This window comes from Aptenodytes patagonicus, chromosome 3 (genome assembly GCF_965638725.1).
Source record: "Aptenodytes patagonicus chromosome 3, bAptPat1.pri.cur, whole genome shotgun sequence".
NCBI lineage: Eukaryota > Metazoa > Chordata > Aves > Sphenisciformes > Spheniscidae > Aptenodytes > Aptenodytes patagonicus.
The window spans coordinates 103353531-103376913 of record NC_134951.1 but is presented as its reverse complement, the minus strand read 5'-3'; the positions used below and the strand labels follow the sequence as shown (position 1 = coordinate 103376913).

General features: G+C 40.1%; 1 protein-coding gene across 1 annotated transcript in view; it reads right to left on the bottom strand.

Annotated features, from left to right (window-relative positions):
• Positions 1-17257, bottom strand: part of HAAO (3-hydroxyanthranilate 3,4-dioxygenase) — a 35744-nt gene extending 18487 nt beyond the window's left edge. The window contains exons 1-4 of the mRNA XM_076334457.1: positions 17059-17257; positions 12717-12795; positions 3043-3126; positions 1242-1348 (exon numbers count right to left, since the gene is read on the bottom strand). Coding sequence (XP_076190572.1) covers positions 1242-1348; positions 3043-3126; positions 12717-12795; positions 17059-17138 — 350 coding nt within the window. The 5' untranslated portion in view covers positions 17139-17257. The remainder of the gene's footprint in view (positions 1-1241; positions 1349-3042; positions 3127-12716; positions 12796-17058) is intronic.
• Positions 17258-23383: the final 6126 nt, after the last annotated feature.

Genomic DNA, 23383 nt, shown 5'->3' with positions numbered 1-23383 from the left:
TAGTTTAATTTCTCCACAAGAGCATGACTATATTGGAGTGCAAATCTCTAGATCTACCTGGCATCCCTAAAAAGGCATTCAGCATCTCTCTAACTCATACCATTCACAGACTTCATGTACTAGGTAGGTTATCTTACTTAAAGTTACCTAGAGCTACTTATGGTCCTTTATTACAAATAAACATTGTTATCTGAATCACGGGCCAATTGTTTCTAGCTCAAAATATCTTTTTAATACCGTAAGTGCTCATGATCCACAGACCTGCAATGAAAGGGAAAAAAGGGACAAGTGCATAGATGAACAATGTTTTAAATGAACTGGATTTGTCTTTAGCTTGGAATCCAATCAGGTGGTTTTTTGAATGGTCCCTTTCTTAGTTTCTTATTTCTTTCTTTAGCCTTTTTTGTTTGAATGAAAAAGTGTATCTTTCTAGCTCCACATATTCGCAATCTTCCTATTGTGACACCGCCCATGCAACAATCAAAACTGTAGGCAACAGGACAGAAACAGTACATTACAGATATTATGGCAGTTTTAAATCTTTATAAATTACATGACTAGCGGTACGCTCTCTTTGGTCAGTCGTACCTGGTTAATGTCAAAACAGCTTTTCTAACTCGGCTAATGTTACTGCTGTGACTTGCCTTCTTAGACTTATGAATTCTGTATGACCACAGGACAAGGCTTAGTCCTGCTCCCACTAGAATACAAAGTAAGCCTCTCATTTCTTTGAAGATGTTGTTTTCTTAATGCAATAAAAGGTAGGCAGAGGTGTGTACAATGTAGAGGGGTTAGTGTTAAGAAAATTGACTTTTGTTTCCAGCTTCCCACGCACTTGCCGTGAAAGCTGCTCTTTATCTTTCTGCTTTCAGTGCTTACAAAGGAATTAATGTTCTGCTTGCCAGAACTGATAAAAAAATCTTTTTTTTTATTTGTGTTGTTACAGAGCTCTGAGATTTTAAAACTTAAGGCGATAGTAGTAGGCAATACATAAGTAGATAGCTATAACCACAACATGCATTTAAGACATTTCAACATGTTCCTTGTTTAACTAAATCAAATGCTAAATGAGATCTCTGTTTATGTGTGTATAGATAAATAGATGTGTGGATAAAATTAGTACAAAATTGCCAGGGTGAATCTGATAAATTATCAGGAAAGTAAAATACAGTATTGTATTGACATGAGAAATTAGTTTATATTACAAGTCCTAACAGATTAGCCAACAGTTTATACTTCACCTGAGCCCATCAATTTCTGTCTTTAATCTTTCTCTCTCAATCACAAGACCCACAGTGTTTGCATATCTCTGAGGAGAATGAGGTATCCTAGCAGGTAGGAGGAACATCTGTTCAAAGAAATGGGAAAGCATCAGTGTCAGGAAATCTTTGTTCTTTGTGTTGTCCTTCCCCTGCCCCACAACCTGCAAAATCCTCCGCTCCTTGCCCCACTTTTCCCCTACTCTTTGTTGATCCTGTGTTGCTCCTTTGCAGCGACACCCACTTTGGTACCAACAGCCCAGCAGATAGTGCTTCTTGTTTTCTCGGTGAATGCTGACCGTTAACTCCGCAATCAGCACTGCCTTTATTGCAGTCGAGTGCTCTCCTCCCAGTCTGATCATCACTGCTAGACACAATTGAAATGAAAATCTAACCAGTTACTCATCTGGAATTTATAAATTTACTGCAATTTCTGAGTAGCAGAAATGGAAATAAAAAGCAAGTTTGTTGTCAGCTCAAGAAAATGTCTAAACTAATCAACCACATGTATCCCTCCAACACAGCGAGCACCTGTGATTGCATGACGGGGAGTGTTATTCTCTCCAAAAATAATTAACAAATATGAGGGGCTACTTACTTATGCAAGCGACAAAGTGAATAGGCAACATTGGTTGGGAGAAGTCTATTACTGAAGTTTGAGAATAAACCTTTTTCTAGCAGCTATCTGACTATGTAGGAAGGTGGTAAGCCTGTACTGTTCTTCAGCGCTACAGATTTCTTAGCCAGGTTTGGGCAAGTCATTACAATTTCTCTGCCTGCAAAGCAGAGCTGATGATAGTGCCTCACCAGGACTAGTGTCAGTCTTCCCACTAAGGATATTGCGGGCGCCTTTTCATTAATGCTTGTGGTACATGCCAAGATCTCGGCTGGATGTGCTTCTCCAGCGTGAAGTGTATTACCAGAATCTCACCGTCTATAGGTTCAAAAACGTAGATCTGTTTCTTCGTTGAAAATGTCATAATGCTTCTAATGACATCAAGCTATTGGGTCTAATTTATGTCTTCCACTTTAAAGGCTGGCCCCAGTAGATCTAATAATCCTTTCAAAGACTGAGTGCAGTTCAAGCTTGTGACAATAATAATGACTGGCAGTTGTAGCACATCTAATAACTTGTAGTAACACCAAGTAAAATGTCTAGTCACGCTCTCATCAAGTCACGCAGTGCTCATCAGGAGCACTGCAATCTATGCTTCAGCAAGTCCACTACTATAAGGAAAAACAACCGAGTGCAGCTGGATACATTTTATCCATAAATTGCTCTTTTAAAACTGTTCTCGTATTGTGATGGTTGCGAAGGCTAGCTGTGACAACTAAAGAAGGCTGAAAATTGCTGAATCTCTTAACCTTCTAACTTCTAGGCAGACCGCTTAATGGCGTGTTTGGGTGGGTAGGCAGTATGACCCGACAAGTGTACATAAAAGACAGATCCACTATGAATTCACATGGCAGATTCCATGCCATGCAGGGGAATAAGAACTCCTCTCAGTATATTCCTGACCATCTGAATGGGTATCCCAAATGCCCAGAGAGATTTTTATCTGTTACTGAAATCATGAAATGTTGAACGCAGTGTATTGTAGTTTGCTGTTAATTACATGGAATTTGCTATACCGCATCCAAGTTTTTTGTTTTTTGTGTTTTTTTTTTAAAATCCTGATGCCATCTCTTGCACAGCAGGGTTAAAATTATTTTTAAATACTTCATAAAATATTCATTTAACATACCTATGCTCAACAATAACAGAAAAACAACCCTGTTTTACCTCGCCTTCTCGGATGACAATGTCTTTTTGTTTCCCATTTTCAATTATCTTCAAACACATATCTCCTTTAACCTGGTAAAAAAGCTGAAGGAATAGGAAAATAACATTAAGGCAACTACTCCAAAACATTCTGTACTTCATATTCTGTATATAAAGGATACATGTACAAATACATTCAATCTGTAATTGCAAATATTTACAGATTTTTTTCTAACAATAAATAACAGACTTCCAACCTCTGTTGCTTTTGAAAATGTTACTGAATATGTATTATTTCCATTATCTCACATACATTTGACAATCTATCTAAGAGGTCTGTAGCTGCTTCTAGAGCTATTCTGTGAACCCAGTGGAATTCCATTGTGCTGTCTTTACTCCTGGGAATTACTCTTTGTAGGGCTGGGATGTTATGGTTCAGACATCCGCTAATTACACTGGATATAAAGCTTCGTTTCAGATGTGGCAGGGTCTTCGCTATTACATTCAGTCAAATTAAATGTCACTTTTCCAAATAAACTCCAAATATGCATGCACAGGTGTTTTGGGTGTGTTTTTTCATTTTTAATGGAGATTTCTCATATGGGAATAATTGCCCATTTGGAAGCTGTCCTGCTTTATTTCTGTGGATACCCTCAAAGCCCAGCAACAGCTGCTCCTCTTCCTACTGTGTATGTAAAAGGATTACATTTGAAGCATGTATAAGGACAGAACCACTGAACCCAAAATTCTGTCTTCAGTGACCTTTCCACAGCTCTGTTTTCAGAGTAGCTTTGTGGGGGCTCTGAGGTGCTCAGACCTAGCCTCATGTTTCATGGTAGAACTGTGCTCTGATCTGTAAGCAGGCCTCTCTTTGACCTGGAATAATGGGCACATTTTTCCTCATTTTATATAAGACAGAACAATAATACTTCAAAAAGTCAACTTTAATTTTCTGCCACACGCTGCCAAGCTTCTATATGCTTTCCATGTTCTGTTTGCCATATCTAGAAACCAAACAGATGATTAATTCATATAATTGCTAGTGCAGCTGAAATTGTCTGAAACTTGATTAGAAGTTAGAACTATAATGAAAATAATTTTATTTATAGTAATTCACTACAGTTTTAGCAAAATGGAAAATAAATAGGGGAAAGAAGAAACCACCGAAGTATATAAAAACCCCAAACTAAACCTTTTCCAACATTAGAAAAGCTTAATGAATTTTTTGAATCAGGACTATTTCTAAAACAGTTTTGAAATACTAATACGTGCCCCTGAGAATTCAAGAAACACCCTTATGAACATAAGAATGAATGAATATGCTGCCAAGGGAATGAAACAGTAGAGACAACTGAACATGTACTGGAAAAGAGCTCATGCTGAGAGCTCTCACACGAGTGAAAAGTTCACCTTGTGCCAGGGACATCGACATGGACAAATTATAACTCCTGTCTAGATGGCCACAGTGCCAGGCTACTTATCCTCCTTGCACTCCACTTCCCCATGTTCTTTTCCTGTCATTTTCTTTGGTGTTACTGAGTGACCATATAAAATGCTATAGAAGCCCTCATGACAGAGCCCATCGGGCAAGGCTAACTGCTCATTGTACAACATAAAGTGATTCGAGTGGGGAAATGATCTCTCCTTCATTTCAAAAAAGACTCATCTAAGACCTTAAGATCCTGATGGATTATCATGCAGACCATTGGTAATACGGCACTGGTAAGGCTGGAATTGAAAGATCCTTTTTGAAACATTGAGCTTTGGAGTGTTATCTTCCCTGTAACTACCGAGGGAGCTATTACTGAACACCTGTACAGGAGATGGAGAAGAGGGAAAGGACAACAGAGGCAGAGGCTTATTCTGCTTGTGACAATGCGTCACAGGGCTAAGCAACTTTCTGGTGATGAGAGACGGGGGAGGGGAAAGGAGCCGTCTGGTTCAATAGCCGAGCATCACAGTCACAAAGAAAAATTCTGAACACTGAATTCTGAATTAAAAGATTTGTTTTGCAATGGGAAAGGAGGAATGGGGTGGGTTACACATTGCCAATAAAGGTGTTTTTCTGACTGAATTTAAATCATAGAATCATAGAATCATTGAGGTTGGAAAAGACCTCTAAGATCATCGAGTCCAACCATCGACCCAACACCACCATGCCCACTAAACCATGTCCCTAAGTGCCTCATCTACTCGTCTTTTAAATACCTCCAGGGATGGGGACTCCACCACTTCCCTGGGCAGCCTGTTCCAATGTTTCACCACTCTTTCAGTAAAGAAATTTTTCCTTACATCCAATCTAAACCTCCCCTGGCGCAACTTGAGGCCATTTCCTCTCGTCCTATCGCTTGTTACTTGGGAGAAGAGACCGACACCCACCTGGCTACAACCTCCTTTCAGGTAGTTGTAGAGAGCGATGAGGTCTCCCCTCAGCCTCCTTTTCTCCAGACTAAACAACCCCAGTTCCCTCAGCCGCTCCTCGTAAGACTTGTTCTCCAAATAGTACCTTTCATTACAAATTACGGTCTATTCTTCAAAACTCTTTTTTGAAAAATGTCTGAGTGCTTCAGTCATCCATAAATCATCTGATGTAACTGTGATTAATACAAGTGGCAGTAATTATTGATCCTGCTGCTCTGCTTATATTATACCCTGAACTTTTGTCAAGAAAACTGTCAGCTGTTTTCTCAGTGAGTTACAGTCCATGCCCATTTCACAGGACAGTTTGGCAATACAGTATTGTACTGTCTTTTTGCTGGAACGTTATTTTTAATAAATGCTGACTGAGCTTTGCATTCTGGGCAGATCTAACCTCTTCCTAAGTATCTCCTGGAATAATCAAGGCCTGAGTAAGGAGGTACTGGTGTGTGGCTGGGTGGGTGCATGCACACACGTATGTATATGTATGTATATATGCAAATACGTATGCATATATAGATAGAGAGTAAGTCAGTAGAGTTCATGCCACCTGAAAATATAAGCTTTCCCAGTTGGTCTGTTTTTACTGGGATAATCTGGTATCCATTCTCCACAGTAGCACTGAAAACTGAGGAAATGTGTAACATTTTCACTGTATTAGCATCTCATTAATGACAAGGTGTCTTGTTACATGTAAAATCTCTCTCTCTCTCTCTCCTTGCAAAAAAGCCTAGATTTGTACATTGCTACTGCATAATGGGTCAAAATCGGACATGGATTTGTCTTTCTGGGTGAAGAATGTGGCTCAAGGAAGAAACAAAGGTGGTTCACCATTCTTTCTATCCCTTTTATTACTAAATGTGCTTATTTGGAGTTTTTTATTCTGTTATTTTTATACCTCCTTCTTTTCTTCCTTTCTTTTTTCCAGACTTTTGCCTTTTGTTTAGCTTTCCTGCTTACTATGTGGCATCTTCTCATTATGATTACACTAAAAACACCTCCTCTTATTAATTCTCACCTTACCTCCAGAAGTTGAGCCATCTAGTAGTCATTCTTTACCCTAAGCATAACATTTTTTCATAACATTGCCTGGTATGATCATTAAAACTGCAGTTGTACCTATGAAAACTAAACTTAAAGCCCCTTAAGATTGAGAGTTTATTTTTTGACTCATTTAATTTTCCTTAAATTCTCTTTGCTGTAGGAGAATTGCATCCTCCTTCCTTAGTCTGCTTCACCCTTCCTGATCATGCTTCAAACCTGATAGTATTGTGTTAAGCCACAGTGAAAGGCAGCATGACCAGTGCTGAATCATTGTCAAGTCTGTAAAGGGGTATTTCACTCAATTATGCAGACTCATAAAATAAATTATGCAGGCATTTCTGGAGAAAATAGGTGGAGACGCAGAGAGGTGGGAGTTCACTGTTCCCTTCAGTGGAAGCATTACTGAAGCTACTTGTCTTGGTAGGAAATAATTTCAACAGGGTAGTAGAAAGTGTGGATATTACCTTAAAAAGAGCACTATCAGCCCCACCATATTAATGTGGTGAGAATTGTATTGCTCCTTCATCCAGGTATGTGTATCCTAGCAGAGTAAAGAAGGAAGCATGTAGGAGGGGAAGAACACAGTATTTCTAATTGGTTTGCATAGGCCAATTAAAAAAACAAGTCTATTTTATTTTATGTACAGCAATGTATGTAATTTAGTTTAGATCTAGCTTTGATATCAAACTCTGCCTAGATGTAGGAGCCCAGAGCTCTGCGAGGGCTTTTGTAGCTGAGAGCTTATTCACAGACCTCTAAAGATACCTGCAATTTGCAGTGTACTTTGAGGACTGACTGCTTCTGAAAGTGGAATTTGGGATTGCTCAACCACTTCTGGGATTAGGCCCTGACTTGGCATATCCTGTCTTGTACTGCTTGTCAGATTGCTAAGTACTAAATTAATTTGCAGAGCAAATCAAATTCTGATGTGGGAGTAGAGCCTGGGTGTTCTCCAGACTTCAGTGGTGATTGATCTATTTGAGCACAGAAAAACAATTTTCTCCCTCTCTCATCACAAGGTTTTTCAGCCATCAGAAGTCTGGGAGACAAACAGATGAGGAAGGTAGAGAAAACTAAGCTGTAGGGGTTTTTGTTGTTTTTTTTCCCTCTGCTCATTTACAGCTGTGAAACCTGAATACTAGCCAAGACTCATCCCAATGATTTTATGCAGCAAACTTATTTCTGAAGACACAATCTCTTTCTGATGCAAAAGGATCACTCATTACTTTATAACAGGAGCTTTGTTTCTTATTAAAATATTCAAAGAGTTTTCACCAGATAAATGTGGGGTTTTTTTAAACGTAAAGAAGCAAAAAGGTTTCTCTTGCTTTGCTGCAAGTCATGTTCTCAGTTTTATTTGGGAGATAAGCACCACAATACCACCTACTGGAATGCTCAGCTAGCCCCTCTTTCCCCTCCTTCTTAGGCATCCAGTATCCTCATAAAATGCAAAGGGAGAATTGAGCTGCTAGGGAAGAGTTTCTCAAAAGCTTGCTGCCTAGAGAGCAGCACACGCTAGAAGAAGGGGTCAGGCTTCATTTAAGCAGTTAATTTGTCAGAAACTGGAGCCAAGTCTTGCTTGTGGTGTGTGTGTGAGGGGGAGAAAAAGAGAATTCAAAACTCAGGTTAGAAAACTCAGATAAGCTGTGGCAGGTGTGACCTCAAATCTGCATCATGTTTCAGAGCAAGACGTTACTATATCTCAGTCAGACCATGTAAATATCCTAGAAGAAGCTAAAGAGATTGGCCAAGATGATCAAAGGAGGGGGAATTTCTGTTCTGAGAGTCCTCTTTAGGATTGCAGTGTACGGGCTCTGACCTGTGGGGCTGCATCAGTACTTGTGGCTATCCATCCACTGTATGGATATAGTGGCTGTATCCATAGGAAACAACCTAGATGTTGAGTGCAGAAACTTAGGGTAAAATACACAAGGCACAATGAGAAGCAGGGCTTTTAAAACCAAGCAGAATATTGTGCCACTGCAAATGTGTTGCAGGTGGTAGATGAAAGGCTGATTTGAATTTCTCTGCATGGAACTGCACTGTTTCATGTAGACTCAACATCAGAATACAAATTGTTAAGAAATCAAAGTCAGCTAGTTGAGATTTATTGTGTTTAAGTGGCGGACTGAAGTCGGTAAAGAGACAGAAGCCTAACTCCTTTTGTGATCCTAGATTTAGCTGTTAGCATATCTCACTTTCCCACAAAGCAGCCCACGCGATGCAGTAAATAAAATCCGAAATTGGTTTTACTATAGCTAAGCTTTGTTATGATCATGGTTTTCATGTCATTAACTTCCTCCAAAACATACAGTCCCCTTCAGTTTTCACTTACCTTATTTCTTGAAAGTTATATGGTGAATTTATAAGATAAGACTAGAGGTTTTTCCCCCGCCCCACCTCAGGCTTTGCAATGCCGAAACTCACAAATGCTACCGTACGATGAAAAGTTCAAGAGACAAAGGTACGTCCAGGACTGTTCCCTGGTACCTGGAATGCACCTGCGACCCCGTAGCCATGAGGGGTCGAACATCATATCAGGGCCACCACAGAAGCTTTCAGTGGTCTCATCAAGTTGTCTACACAAGAACTGCAGTCACTAGTCCATGTAATCCAAAGCCGTCTTGACAAGTGAGGTACACTGGAATAATGGTTCCTATGAAAACTCACAAAACTAGCTATATAGCACAAACACTTTCTTTTTAGTGCATATTAAGAAAGTTTTGTCTAGATAGCTATATAGGTGCATTCTCACAGCAGGTTTTTTGCCATGTTTCAACAGAAGATACATTTCCCAAAGCAATGCAGTTTTATTTTGAGAATGAGTCTGATTTAGAGGCAGAGAACGTCCGAGTAGATGTTTGCTGACTCCATCTCTGTTCTGATGGAGAAGGGAGCAAGGGGGAACTTAACATTTACAAATAGGAAAAAGAATGGATATGACATAGTGGTCAAGTCAAGCCAAAGAATGCAAATGGTTTCTCTCTTGTAAGGTGCAGCTTGATTTGGCTCCTCATAAAACCTGTCCAATGGAAAACAATGTCTCAGGTATGAGGCAGTACTTCTGTGCAGAAGGATGGCAAATAAGTAGTGCGCAGAAAATTAAGAAGGAAGTGAAGTAGTACAGGGAAAACTAAGAAGGAAGAAAATGTCGAATTACATATTTAGGAAACTCCTGCTTGCTGAGAGGAGGAAAAAAATTGTGCGAGACTAGCTGCCGTTTTAGCCTAAACAAATGTTCAGGAGACAATCCTAAAAGGCTTTGAAGAGAGTCCAAATCAAGCCTCCAGTTTTTCTCGTAATTAGCCAGTCACAACTGATCTTCCGGATACACCTGCACATTAACAGCGCCTGCAGAGAACAGCTCGGCAGCAGGAGGATGCTCCTAAGCCCTCATCTCTGCATGTGAACCCCTTGCTGCTGTGAACTGCAGGCTGACAAGTGCAAGTTGTGCCACAGGACACACCATAGGCTGTGTGATAACAGGCATAAAATAATAAGTGAACGGATATAAACAATCCTAAATTTAATTTTCTTTTCTAAACCAACACTTCTTTGCTATCAGAATAATACTAGTAGAATAGCATCAGCTAAATTTGTGGAAAGGATTTGTGGGTTTTCACATTCATGATTTGGCCTGTTAACAGTATGCCTATATAGTTTGTCTTTCAAATTACCACTCAGAACTATAAATGACCTTTTACCTGCCAAAATAATGAGCTGAACATGGTTTTGAATGTTTTTTTTTTAATCCCAAGTCTAATTTAGGAATATGCCCTTTTACTAGGATACTCTCTGCCTCACAATTCTTCTCTAATGAAAAACATGGATCTAAAGGCTTATGTAGATCACAGGAAGGGGCAAATGTGTCTGACAAAAAGCTATGGTAAAATGCAACGTACGATTATATTGTACCTCCATAAAAGCAGACAAAATTGGCCCATACGTTAAACTGATATGTAACCGATAATGCTTCTGATGTGTATATTGCCAATTTTCCTACCTGATAGGAATTTTATGTTTCCATTTGTGGTTGCTGAGTAACTGTGGGATATTCGCTATGTAAATGAGGATGTATTGATACCTAAAAAATCTTGTATTCAGTTGAATTAGCAATAATTTACTATACTGTTGCATACTGATATAAATTATGCCTTTATAGATATGGCTAACTTTTTACACTGTTGGAAAGTCATATAATGTGTTGAGGCTTACTAAAGGTAGGCCAAATTTTTTTCAAACACAGGAACATCTTGCAAAATTAAAAAAAAATGATGTGAATTATATTAATCTAACTTTCATTTTAAGGGAAGGGGAGGAGGAGACAAATTTACAAAAAATGAAACAGCACAGGAATGGGTCAGGGACCAAGGATAATCCAGTATGAACTGGGAGATGCAGAGAGAGACAAGATTGTAAAGAAAAGAAAAAAAAAAAACCATATATTTAATATTGTAGTACAGGCTACTGTACCAATTAAACTTCAGCCTGTTTTTGTGTGTTCCTCTCTTAGTATATAGCTCTAATGTATTCTTCAGAGCAAGAAAATAAATTAATTGTATTAAAAAAAAAGGTAAAGTTACAGAAAAAATTATCTGGAATCATTAACTTCCATATGTACCTTCACATACCTTCATTTTATGCTTTGCCAAACTTTGATGTTGTTCACCTTGATAACAAAATTCACTTCCTCTTTTTTAAGCTAACATATAATACTTAACAATATGCCATAACAGCAGAAGATATTCTTCTCAGTGCTTTCTGAGCAGTCATAGTACAGATGTGATTGCTCCTTTCCCAGGGACATAATCATGTTGACGAAACCACATTTTGTTTTCGCCAGCTAAGTATCTCCGGAATTTCCTTGTAAATATATGATGGATGCTAAATTCTTCTGGTTAGCAACAATCACTTCACACGCACTGCCCTGAGACCTGCCTTGCCTCCTTCCCAGCCCAAGCGACCTGCCGGCATGATCCCGGGTGTTGCCAGAGCTCCCCCTGCACTGCCCGTGAGAAGGGACGTAACTGGGCGTGTTGGGTAACCTGGTATGTGACCGGAGGTGCCTGTGCCCACAGCCGCGGGTGGGCTCTGAGACCGTGGTGGCAATGCAAAGCAGGCAGGAGTCTGACAGCGGTAAGGTAGCAACTGCTGTTTCAGAGCAGTACGCTTATAATGACTGTAAACACCTGCACGGCACAACTGTAACAGAAAATTAATGAAGGCTGTTGTGAAATGGTTGGGTTGGTTTTGTGAGAAACGATTCAATGATAAGTAAACACAAATTTTTGCTTCTTTTTAAAAGGATTTATTGAACTTGACTCACTTCTGCCTTGAACTATGTAGATGCTTAGTCTTGCGTTTCCAAAGGTACTTAAAATTAGGTGGCCAAATTTTATTGGAATTACGTGAAATTAAATTACTCTGCTGGGAAGCAAGGCAAATTGTCTCCCATCCTGAAATCCTCACTGCCAGGCCTCTAGTGTCCCCTTTCCCTTAGGGTTCCTTCAGAGCCAGTTGTGATACCTCTGACTCAGAGCAGTCCTCAGGCCAAGCAGACGATTCCATGAAAAAGGCAGTAAACAAAGTAGATGTAAATTGTTACAATTTTGACAGGTTTTTACTCTTTCTTCCTACAGCCTGCATTTGGCACAATGGCTACTCACAACTCAATGCACTAGGATGGCTTTCTTTTAATACAGAAGATGTGCAGCAAAGGGGACTGAGTCGAAAAATATTTAGAGGCTCTATTCTTTAACCTTTCAAACCTGAATGAAAGCTGAAAATGCTGATATTTTTCACAAAGTCCAGAAGAATATAATTTCAAGGCAATCACAATATTTAATTTTGATTTTTGAATTTCAAAGTTACTTTTGAAATACAGATTGATCTTCTGCAACAAAATATCACTTTAAAAATATTGTTACCTTTCCAAAGTTTTGTTCCAAAATGTTGAAATGAGACATTTTGATGTGTCAGAACACTTCCTCTAGTTTCCTGTTGGAAATGAATTATAGCAAAATAGATCTGATCTCATGTGCTTGTTTCAAAGGAAATGCACAGATGGTCTATGGTTCTGGTGAATGATTCTGTTTAAGTCTGTGAATGGATCTAATAAACACAACATCACTGAGCCTGGCAGTGCTAATCTGTAGCAGTAGCTTCAAAAGTAGCTGCATTTTAATCATTATAGATGAATTAAAACAGCAAAATATAAACAGCCTATAGGTTACCTCTTCTCCTTCTTCAATATGATAATCCTTCCTTTCATTTGGCCCTCCAACAAACATCACATTCAATTGATGGCGGTGCCTAGAAAAGAAAGTGACATTTCAAAGCTACCTCCACTCACGGCGTTCTTTATTTCATGTGCTTTCTTAATTCTTTGAGGACAGTGAGTCAATGAAACAATGCTCAGTGACAAGCAACATCCAGAATGAGAACTCAAAAGACCTTGGATGCATTTCTCCACTCTGCCGCTGTCCTGCCAGGTGACCAGCTACCTCCCTTCTGCTGTTTCAGTGCCTCCAGCTATGAAAAGGGGACAACGATAGTTACCAACTGTGGAAAGAGCTTTGAACTGTAAAGATTGCTACATACAAGACAGGAACGACAGGAAAATGTCTTTTCAAGGTGAGCTGATTAGATCAGGATTCTGTAAAGCTAGAACACTTTTTAAGGTTAATAAAGGTAAAAAACATACTTCTTTCCCCGTTGGTAGAATTTACTAGAGGTACTGATGGAAGGAATTGTCAGCTGATTTCTCTTTCGTTTATACTGGTTTTGCTAAGGTGGAACAACATTACGATGGTTTCATTGTGGTTGTAATTGATTCAGAAAAGGAGATTCAGGCCCTTTATCTTAACCTTGCCCCTTTTAAGAGCCCCAGTGAGCACTTCTCTCAGCTGGCACAAAGAATAGATACCATCCCAATTATCTATCAGTCCACTTACACTAATAAAGAGGTAAGGCAGGTGGTTTTCATTTGCTAAAAAAACCTGTAGATCAGGCCTGTTAGCTGTGATTCAAAATTTGTCCTTAAGCTCTTTTTGACATGTTGAACTGGGGGGTGTTGACCTCTACTTTTCAGTGAGGAGATTCTGGGCAATACTTGGGCTAACAGGAGATCCTGGTAACAGAACCGGCAGAGCCACGCTCTCCTGTAACGCGGGGAAGAATGATGTGCCTCTGTGTCAGCACCTTGTAAGCCTTAACTGAGAGAAGCTATTCTGAACTGCTGAATATATACATTTAATCTGCTGCTATTATCATGTTTACTTTGAAAAGTATTTAAATGATAATGAACAACACATTAGGGATTAATAAAGCAGAAATAACAAGTAACAGCGACAAATTCCTTAGTCAAATAAAAATCTAAATAATTAAATTAGATTACAATTCCTAAATTGACTATTTTCACCATAGGAAGCTGTATACATTATAGCACTTGGCTTCATGCCCGTATCCTAAATTAAGGAACCGAAATCAGAACTGTACCATGCAGATCTAATTTTCATTTTCAAAAACGCACTGTAATACTTCTGCATTAATGAACCCTTCTACTAAATAAGGGCAGGAAGACCAAAACAGTGAGAACACCGCTAATAATTAATGAAATAAATTAAAATCAACCCTGGAGAATAAAATAAGAGAAAGACAATCTATGGGTATCTCGTAGCCTACTTTTAAGACGAGTTAATTTTTTACAGAAACCCATAGAGTTTTGTTATTAGTTCAATAACTAAAAGTAAAAATATTGCTCAAAATCATTGTTGCTTAACTTTTTGTTTGGTAAATCTACCATTAATTCTGTTACCCTATGGATTTAGCTGGGTTTTACATAATAAACAGGGAACCATGGGATAATCATTCCTATCATTAACAATTATATAATGACACCATCAAAAAATTCCAGCTATCAAATACAAACAGGAACTCTAATGGGTTGGTTTGTCCATACTACTAAGGAAAGTTGTCTGGTTAGTATAGTTGCATTAAGTTAAAAAGAGAAATCATAAGGAAGGAAAGCAGTTTCAGTTAAGACCGCCAAAATGCAGTTAGAGTATCATAAAGGTTTCAGTGGTGTTAAAATTACTTGATTGCACTATTTTGAGTGCAACACCTCACACCTAATGAGGTGCTAATCAACGGCCTACTAAGTTTTACATACTCTTATATTTCTCTTCTTAATCATATAAAGAAAATGGTACCAGCAGGCAACCTTTTAAAAAGTCTCAAGACCATGAAGAATCAGATAGTCCATGACCGCAGTTAGGTCTCCTTATGGTAAGTATCATATTCTGAACTCAAAGAAGAGCTTTAGAAGTGCCATGGCTACCCTGTAAAAATCAGCTATGTCGAGGGTTCTGATTTTGCACTAATTGCTCATTGTTGAGGTTAAAAAGCATTTAAACTTGCAAGACAGTGTCATTAAAATACGTCTAATTAAATTGCGGCTCTTACATTGTACCCTTTTCTTGACTTTGGTAAAACTCTAAACAGGTGGTGACTCAGGAATTGAGGTTTTGTTTTGAAATCCCAAATAGGTATTTAAAACTTTTGATCCTCTCAAGTGTGTGGAACACAACTGAATAAAAGCTTGAAAGCCATAATAAATTTAGACACCAAAAGTCCTACTGATTTGCTGTAAGATCTAGATTTTAACCGTTAATTCTCTCTTGAAACACAGGATCAAGTTACTTAAATGTTTTGCGGTGGTTGCCTTCCAGTGATGTAGAAGGCAGTGAGAAAATTGCCTTATACATCTCTACTCAACACGTAAAGGATAAAAGCCTTTGGAAAAATGTTGGAAATCTATTAGTTACTTCCTGGAAAATCGCCTAATGCCTTTTTGGAAAATCCTGAAAACATTTAGATACCACCAGGAGCAGGTGGCGAGAGACTCAGAATCCATACAGTAGATGGCTTTCCTCTCCTTCTTCACAGGCTGAAGCTACGTTGGAAAATGGATTTTTTTTTTTTAATCTCCGCAATTTTTATCACAAAAAATGTTCTGTGTTTCACTGTGGCTTCTTGCAATGTTTGTGGGGAAGACTTTTCAATGCCAAGTATTTAGGGATCTATGTGACTGTCTGACCTCTGATAGATGTCACATTCCGGAGTTACTTCAGGATTACACAGAACTGCTGGTAGGGGGTGCAGAACAGTGCAGTAATGACAAAAAGGTTCATCTTACTGGTGAAGAAAGAAAACGATGAATATTCCACATACTGTAAAATACTAACGTTTTACCACCGTTATTGGTAAGCTTTAGAAATGGCTATACTTTACAAAATTCTTCCTAAATCCATTTTGAAAACGAAAGAAATTAAAACACTCATAAGGAGAAGACACTTTCCTCATTCTCTCCTACTGTGAAACTATTGTAGTGATTCAAGTTTCATAATTTCTCAGTTAAACATACAACTGTAGTTTCAACATAGTCATCTCAGTAAGGATGTGCCCTTTACCTTATTTTTGTCTTGCAACCATTACTTTGAAAAGTAACCCTTGAACCTGTGAATGGAAATAAACATCACTGCTACAGTACTGCCCATTCAGCTTTTCATTAGAGGTAGCACTTCAGGGTAGGGCAAGAAGCACATTCTTTGGTGCTTTTTTAATGATTAAAGCTGCAAAGCAAGATTTAAAAAAAAAAAAAAAAATTAAAAGCAAGAAAAATGCTTTTTATTTTCTTTATAAAACCTGGATTTATATCACTCTTTACAGAGAATCCTTTCTTATGAAAGCCTTCTGTATATAGAGTTTTGGACAAAATACATTGCCCTCAACTTCACTGACAAACGAAATCCTTGCTAACGTGAATAGAAGGTGCCACACGTTGGACCATTTACACTGGAATTTGCTCGAGTTTTGACACTGAGAATATGCATGCTATACAACTGCATAATGCCCACACTTTTTTCTTATATTAGCTGTCTCATTCAGAATATGGTTCGTAGCTGTAAGGTGCCAGTCAGTGCTCTGAAACACTGCCTCTTCAGCCTCCCGCTGAACAGAGGGTCCTACCCTGCCTTGACAGCTCTGGAGATGCCCTGGAAAGCTGCTCTTCCAGTGCCCCTGCCCTTCCTTTCTCCTTGTCTTTCAGTGATATGTCCCACTGGTTTTGGTTGCTCCTGCAGCTTTGGCTCCTCTGCAATGTTGGAATGACTCTCAGCAGCTCTAGCAGCTGTTTCAGGTTGTAATTTGGTAGCACTAATCTGTTAGCTACATCTTAGCATTTGTGGATGAGATGCCGTCTCCTCTGATTTCTCAGAGTTTATTGTCACAGGGCCTCACACAAATTCCCTTAACTCAGTCTAACTGCCTACAAGAGACTTTGAGTTGAGGCAAATATCTTGTATTCAAGTTGATCTTTACAGCTTCTGCAGTTACTGCGAAACAGATTTCAGTCACTTTCTGTTCTTCAAAACAGCACTCTGACTGCAGTCTGAGAGGAACTACAGTTCCTTACTAATCTTTACCATGTATGCATTTTAGCAGCTTCCTCTTATAGCTAAGAATATTTATGTATCTAAGAACTGAGTTAAAAAAAAAAAATCTTCATTTACTTACATAAGCTTATTGCACACAGGTGGTGAAAAGGCAGCTTTGTTTTCTTCTATCCATTTTCTTACATTTACAAGAAGCTCCATGGTCTACCAGCTATGAAACTTTTGACAGAGATATTAGAGTTTGCAGAGGGCTTTTTCTGTGAGCAAACTGCATGTGGCTCCATCCCCAGAGCTCAGGGGATTGGTTGGTAGAAGAGGTGTCTTCAGGCTCGAGTATCAAAGGGGACAGGTCCATCAGCCAAAGCTTACTTCATAGAGAGTACTAATGCTCCAGCAGCTTAGCTAATAATTGACTAGTGTTTTTAAAACACATATTTTAATCGCAGACTCATTCTGCCCACAGGAGGTTTCTTAATTCTCTTTACTGCATGCCTGTTACCCCTCTATAGAAATTGCCTTGTTACACAGACAAACTGTGAGTTAGGAAAACGGGCAAGACTTGGGCATGCACACCTTTCAAGTCTAATATAGCAACAGGTTTCAAAGCTAAATGCAAGTTGAGAGCAGTTGCTCAAATTTTAGTTACATATAATATATACAAAAAGATTTTTTTTATGCATGCATAACTATATATAGGTGTTTCAGGCTTGATAATAGAGCCCCATTTCCTTTCCTTTTCCCACCTCCCCTCAACCTTGTTAGGCTGAATGTTTGGGGGGGTGTGTGTTTGAAAATATTGGGATCTTCTTCTGCTAGGTAACAAAAATAAAGATGTCTCTTGCATCTGTAAGACCAAAAGCAGTTGTCCATAAATGCTCATTTTAATTTGGTCCACTCTTTGCCAGTGTTATAGCAGGGCTTGTTGGAGAGCTGAACGTGGTTCTGTGATGCCCTTTGGGAAAGCGCAGCATATTGTCATCAAGTTATCAGGCAAACAAGAAACCGAGAACTACCAGGCATTCCAGATCTGTATTAGTCTTTATTCCCTCACTAGTTTCTGTTCAACATCTACATAATTCCTACAGGATTGGTCACTCTGTTCCCTGCCACCCCCATTTTTTAATAAGAAAATGTATAAACATTTATTTTCAGACTTGACATACGTGAAATGGGTGGTAAACAAAAAACCCTAGGCCATTACAAAATTTTAGCATTTTTCAGCTGCTCTTGACACAGCTTAGTCTTCTGATTATATCTATACTGTGCTTAGTGGGTGAATGTGTACAGGTATAAGGTTATAATATGATTTGTTTAAAAGTGAGTGGTACATGGGTATAAGGTTATAATATGATTTGTTTAAAAGTGAGTGGTACATGGGTATAAGGTTATAATATGATTTGTTTAAAAGTGAGTGGTACATCCTCATGGCTTGCACATATGAGCAGTGCGGCTGCTGGACTGAAGAGTCAGCACGCTGGGACAGAACAAATTTGGGAGTTCTTAGCTTATGCCATCATAATTTTGCAATGGAAAAAAGCACTGAAATGTTCCTGTCTGTAGGTCCACAGTATGTAAGGATGACTCTGTTTTACCTCATCTTACAATTTTGATTTAAAACTAATTCCACATTAATTGATCAAAAAAGATATATTTACTTTTGGGCGATAAAAAGATCCATTTGGGGATAAAAAGATCCACAGGTAGAACAGTTCCGCTATACTAGTACAATCACAATGGGACTGGCAATCATTTTCTCTGAAATAAGGCCAAAGTAATTATTATTTCACTCAAATAATGTGGTTTTTTTTAAATAATTATTTAGCGCACAAAATTTCTACCACCAGAATGGCTGTGGTGAGACACCAGTGCATAGCAAAGTCATTAGGCCTGTTTTTGGACCTACAGACAGGAACATTTCAGTGCTTTTTGTACTGTAGGCTGCTGGCATACTATCTAGCTGTGAAGGAAAGAGATCTTCTACTTAAAATGCACTTTCACTTGGGGGATTGTGACCCAGCCTGGGTCACTGGGAGAAATGAAGACACTCTTATTTTAATGACCATGGTTTTGGAAAGCTCTATGACATCATTACTAACATGTACTGCAGAGCAGGACTCCATTTGTCAGGCATGAAAACCAAGAGATTGTACAAAGCCACAGTAGGAAAAAACATAGATCCTGGAATTGATAGAGCCAAGCCTTGTTCACCGCAATATTGATGTGCCAGTTTTAAATGCAGGGCTATTGTCCGCAACCCCTACTCTAATTCCTAGTCTCCACTTTTTTCCACCTGCCAGAATACAAGGTACTACTACCTGCAGAGAAAAATATCTCAGTTGCAGGCTGATAAATCTGTCTTGTGGCTAGAGAGGTATGAAAACCCGATAGTTAGACCTACTCAGGGAGGAAACAAATGAAGTTCACTTATAAAATTCACCATTAGTATGAAGCTGAGGTTACTATCACAGGGTAGCATTTTCTGCAACCTTCTGAAATCAAGAGGCTTTGAAAAATGCAGTTAATGGCCTCTTCATGTGTGTAACAGCTATAAGGGAACATTGCTTTTTTTTTTTTTTTTTTTTTTTTGAGGAGGGCTAAGAAATGGTCTGCATGGCCTGGAAGTACTGGGCCATGAAACCCTATTTCTGTGAAGTATATTGGAGAGGCAAAGAAAAGAGCCAGTGTTGCAGCCTCTGTGAGAGCCAAGTAAATACGTACACCTTGTGACCTGATCGGGGCCTGTTTTTTTCTTGCCAGCTTACTTCGCAATGACTCTTCACATCCATCAAACCCTGTTCCAGCAGCTGGGGTGTCTGCTCTCACTTTCGGCTCAGATCCTTCCCTTTATGCAAAGATAAGGACTCCATTTGTCTGCTTTTGCTGCCAGAGAAGTACAAGACTACTGAAGCACTAAACTGCTACACAAAAATAATCCATCTTTTGCATTGAGGGTGTAGGAAAAAAGTGGTAGTGGAAAAAACTGAGTTTAGGACAGCACCTACTCTTATTTTTCTACTTTCCTCAACCACCAGACCTATTAGAGAATTAAATTTACCAGCTGGTGTCCAGCAAGCAGCATATGTTAACAAAAAGCACATAAGCTAAATGTTGTGTTTCTTGTTAGAAGAGGTATCCAGTTCGTTGGCCAGGATTTTTATCTGTATTAAAGTGATATTCGGTCATTTTTCCATTACTCCCTATATTAATTTTTTTTCACCTAAAGAACTGATGATAAAGGCCTAGGATGGTTTAGAGCCCCTGGGAAGGGGAGAGGGAAACAGACTATAAAGCCAGCAAGCATGGATGCTGCCTGCTCTGCTCTGCCCATTCTACTCTTGAAAGCAAACAGCATTGTGAAAATTGGCTCTTAAGCCTTGTTTTTTTCATACTTAGCGCTAAGAAGTATTCTGAAAAATCTTCACCAGGGGAGGTTTGCATTCACCAGCAATTTGAGGACAAAATCCTTTTAGTATCATTTCAACTTTGCCTTTTTGTTCCTGTGCAATACAGAGGCCGATTTATCTATACTGGTGTTAAAATAATGGAGCTACGCTGAAGTGATAATCTGGAGATTCTGCAAGCAGCAGGAAGCAAGTCACTTTCTGCGGCATTAGGACAGCTTTAACTTCTGCTGTTTTTCCTTTTTTTTTTTTTAAATATTGTGAAGAAATGGAAAAAGGAAGACACAGATATGACTAAATAATCCATTTCACCCGGTTGAACACGCTTCCTATTTTTGGTCAATTCTGTGCTTTTTCTGTTTGTTCTTTGAGAACAAATACAAATGAAGTACTTCTTTTAAAAAATGAAAAATTATTTACATTAAAAAACCCTATATAGTTGCTGAAAACAAAAATTCAAATCAGTAACAAACGTACTACCGGAACCCAAGTACAGTTATGTTCCCACAAACTAATTCATGTGGCTAAATTTCACTGCTATATTCATAAACATACTATCAAGGGCCTCAGTCTCTGTGGGGACAAACATAAGAAGCAAGTGAATCACATAGCACAATAGAAGAGAGAAAGATCCCACAAAAACTACTAGAATCTTCACCGTTATCACTGTTACTTTTATGGGAAGGCTGGTTAAAATACAACAAGCAGTGATTATCAGCTATATAAACACCAGAATTAGAGCCACTGAGTCTTCCCTCTTGCCCAAATCTAATGTTAAATCTGCAATAAAGAGCTTGTCTGTACATTCACAGCTTCAGCTTTGATTCTTCTCGACATTCTTGCATTTGCCAAAAAAGCACTTGTTTGGATAAAATTATGCTCACAGCAATCTTTGCGTGGTATAGAATATTTTATTTTCTAGTGTAATGATGCACTGCTAAGGGTAATGAAGGCAGCTGCTGTTTTCTGGTATGCCACCTAAACCTATGGGATGATGGAAAATTTCTCTAAGAAATGAACTGTCAGCTTTCTCTTTTTCTCCATGCCAGCCACCTCCATCCAGGGTCAGATACAGCAATTGCATGTTACTTCACCTGCCAATGGTGTATACCACTGAAACATATTCTAAGTAATGCCCACAGTAATAGTACCAACAGCAGAACAACTTTCTTGACAAGTGAGTAGCACCTCATCTCCATTCAAAACAGTCTCAAAAGGTTTGGGCTCATTTATGGATCAGAGGTGGGGGGAGGAGGTAATGAAGTCACACATAACTGCCACTCAATCTGCCAAAAGTAGTTGGGAGACCAGTGCTATTTACTTAAACCTGGCTGAGTGTCTGTCACCTGCTGCTGGGCCACTAACAGTTCATTTTTAGAGGCCATGGAAATCCAAGCACTGTGTAGCGCTCCCTACAACTATCCACTCTGTAATAAAATGCCCAGAGCTTGTTGCTTTGGGCACAGTAAAGCAGCTGTAGAAAGGAAAATGCTTTCTAGTACTTACGTCAGTAACCCAACAGAGCCATCTAGGAAAGTAAATATGGTGACAATGCCTAACCATGGGTGGAAAAAAAGAAAGAGCATGTCTGTCTGAACTGTGTAAGTGTTGGAGTTTTGCTTGGGTTTAAATATCTGCTGATGCCAATTATGTTTACCATCTTCCTGCCACATAAAGATGAGAGATCTGATCTGACTGCAGAATAAATCCACGTTAGCGGTATCCTTTAACAATAAACATGTACATAAGGCTGTGTGTTTTCTTCTAGTAACTGTTTCTAAGCATGTAGTACATCACATATACACTTCGTAGTTTCCATGTATAAGCAACGTTAGCCTTTTAGATCTATTCAGCATTTTCGTATCAGAGCATCTGATTCCATCTTCCAATTTTAGGAAACAGCAAGACAAAACCTTCAGGTATTGAAACAAGCAGTTTAGACCCTGTGTATGTGACATCTTTATATTATGGATGCTCTGTACTTAGTAAAGTACTTGTACTACGGTAAAGTAAGATGAAATCAGACCAGAGGTAAAGTAAGCCCTCAATGAATTATCCATATGGGATAAACCCCAGTATTTTTGGTTACTTCTATTAAGCATCATTCAAAAATAATTTTACATGATTTCTTTTAACCTGTACTACTTGTTTTGAAAGTGCCAGGGCATCCCTCATGTTGCACACAACAGCGGAGTAGCAAGTGGACTGTAAAGCCCGAGGGTGTGCAGCTAGTGATACTACAGGGATAGTAATTTAATTTACTGGCAGTACTCAGTTGCTTTTCTCTCTGGCTCGGACCTCAGCACGACCGACGGGTGCATTATTTCCCCACCGATATGAATTACTGCGAGGATGAGCTTCGTTGACCTAGAGGCTAACGCCTTTTACCAAAGGCCGTCAGGAGGTTTGGCTCCGCACGGCCCGAGGCCCGGGGCCGGGGCCTGTCTGCCTCGTCTCCGGAGTACGGAACTGCGGGGGCCGCTTCAGCCGGCAGAAGCGTCAGCAGTGTCCGGGGGTGGGAGGGGGCCAGGCCGCTCCCACTACCCGCCCGTCACCTGCAGCTGCCCTGACCGCGCCGCCGCCGCCGCCCCCGCCGGAGGTGGCCGCAGGCCGCGTAGGAGGTGGCGCGGCGCCGAGCCGGCCGCGGGCCGCGCTCCCTGCCCCGCCCCGCGCGGCAGGCCCCGCCCGCGCGGCGGAGGGGGCCGCGCTCTCCCCGCCGCCGCCCCGGCCCACCGCCCCTACGGCCGCCCGGTCGGCGGGGAGGCAGGGGGCGGGAGGGCTTTGTCCCGGGCACCGCAGCCGCTCTCCTTCCTCCCGTGCCTGGGGGCGCCGCCCGCCCCGAGGGGCGCCGCGTCCACCAACTTCCTTCTCCCCTCCCCGCGCCGCTGTTGACGGCCGTTAACGACGAGAGCGCGGCCCAGGCAGAGAACCGGGGCGGCCCAGGGCCGCTGCCCCGCGCGGGGCGCAGGCAGCTGTCGCGGCGCCATTCCCCTGCTCGGGCCGGGCGAGCCCTTGATAAACCGTTCGGGAGGAGTTGGTGTCAGG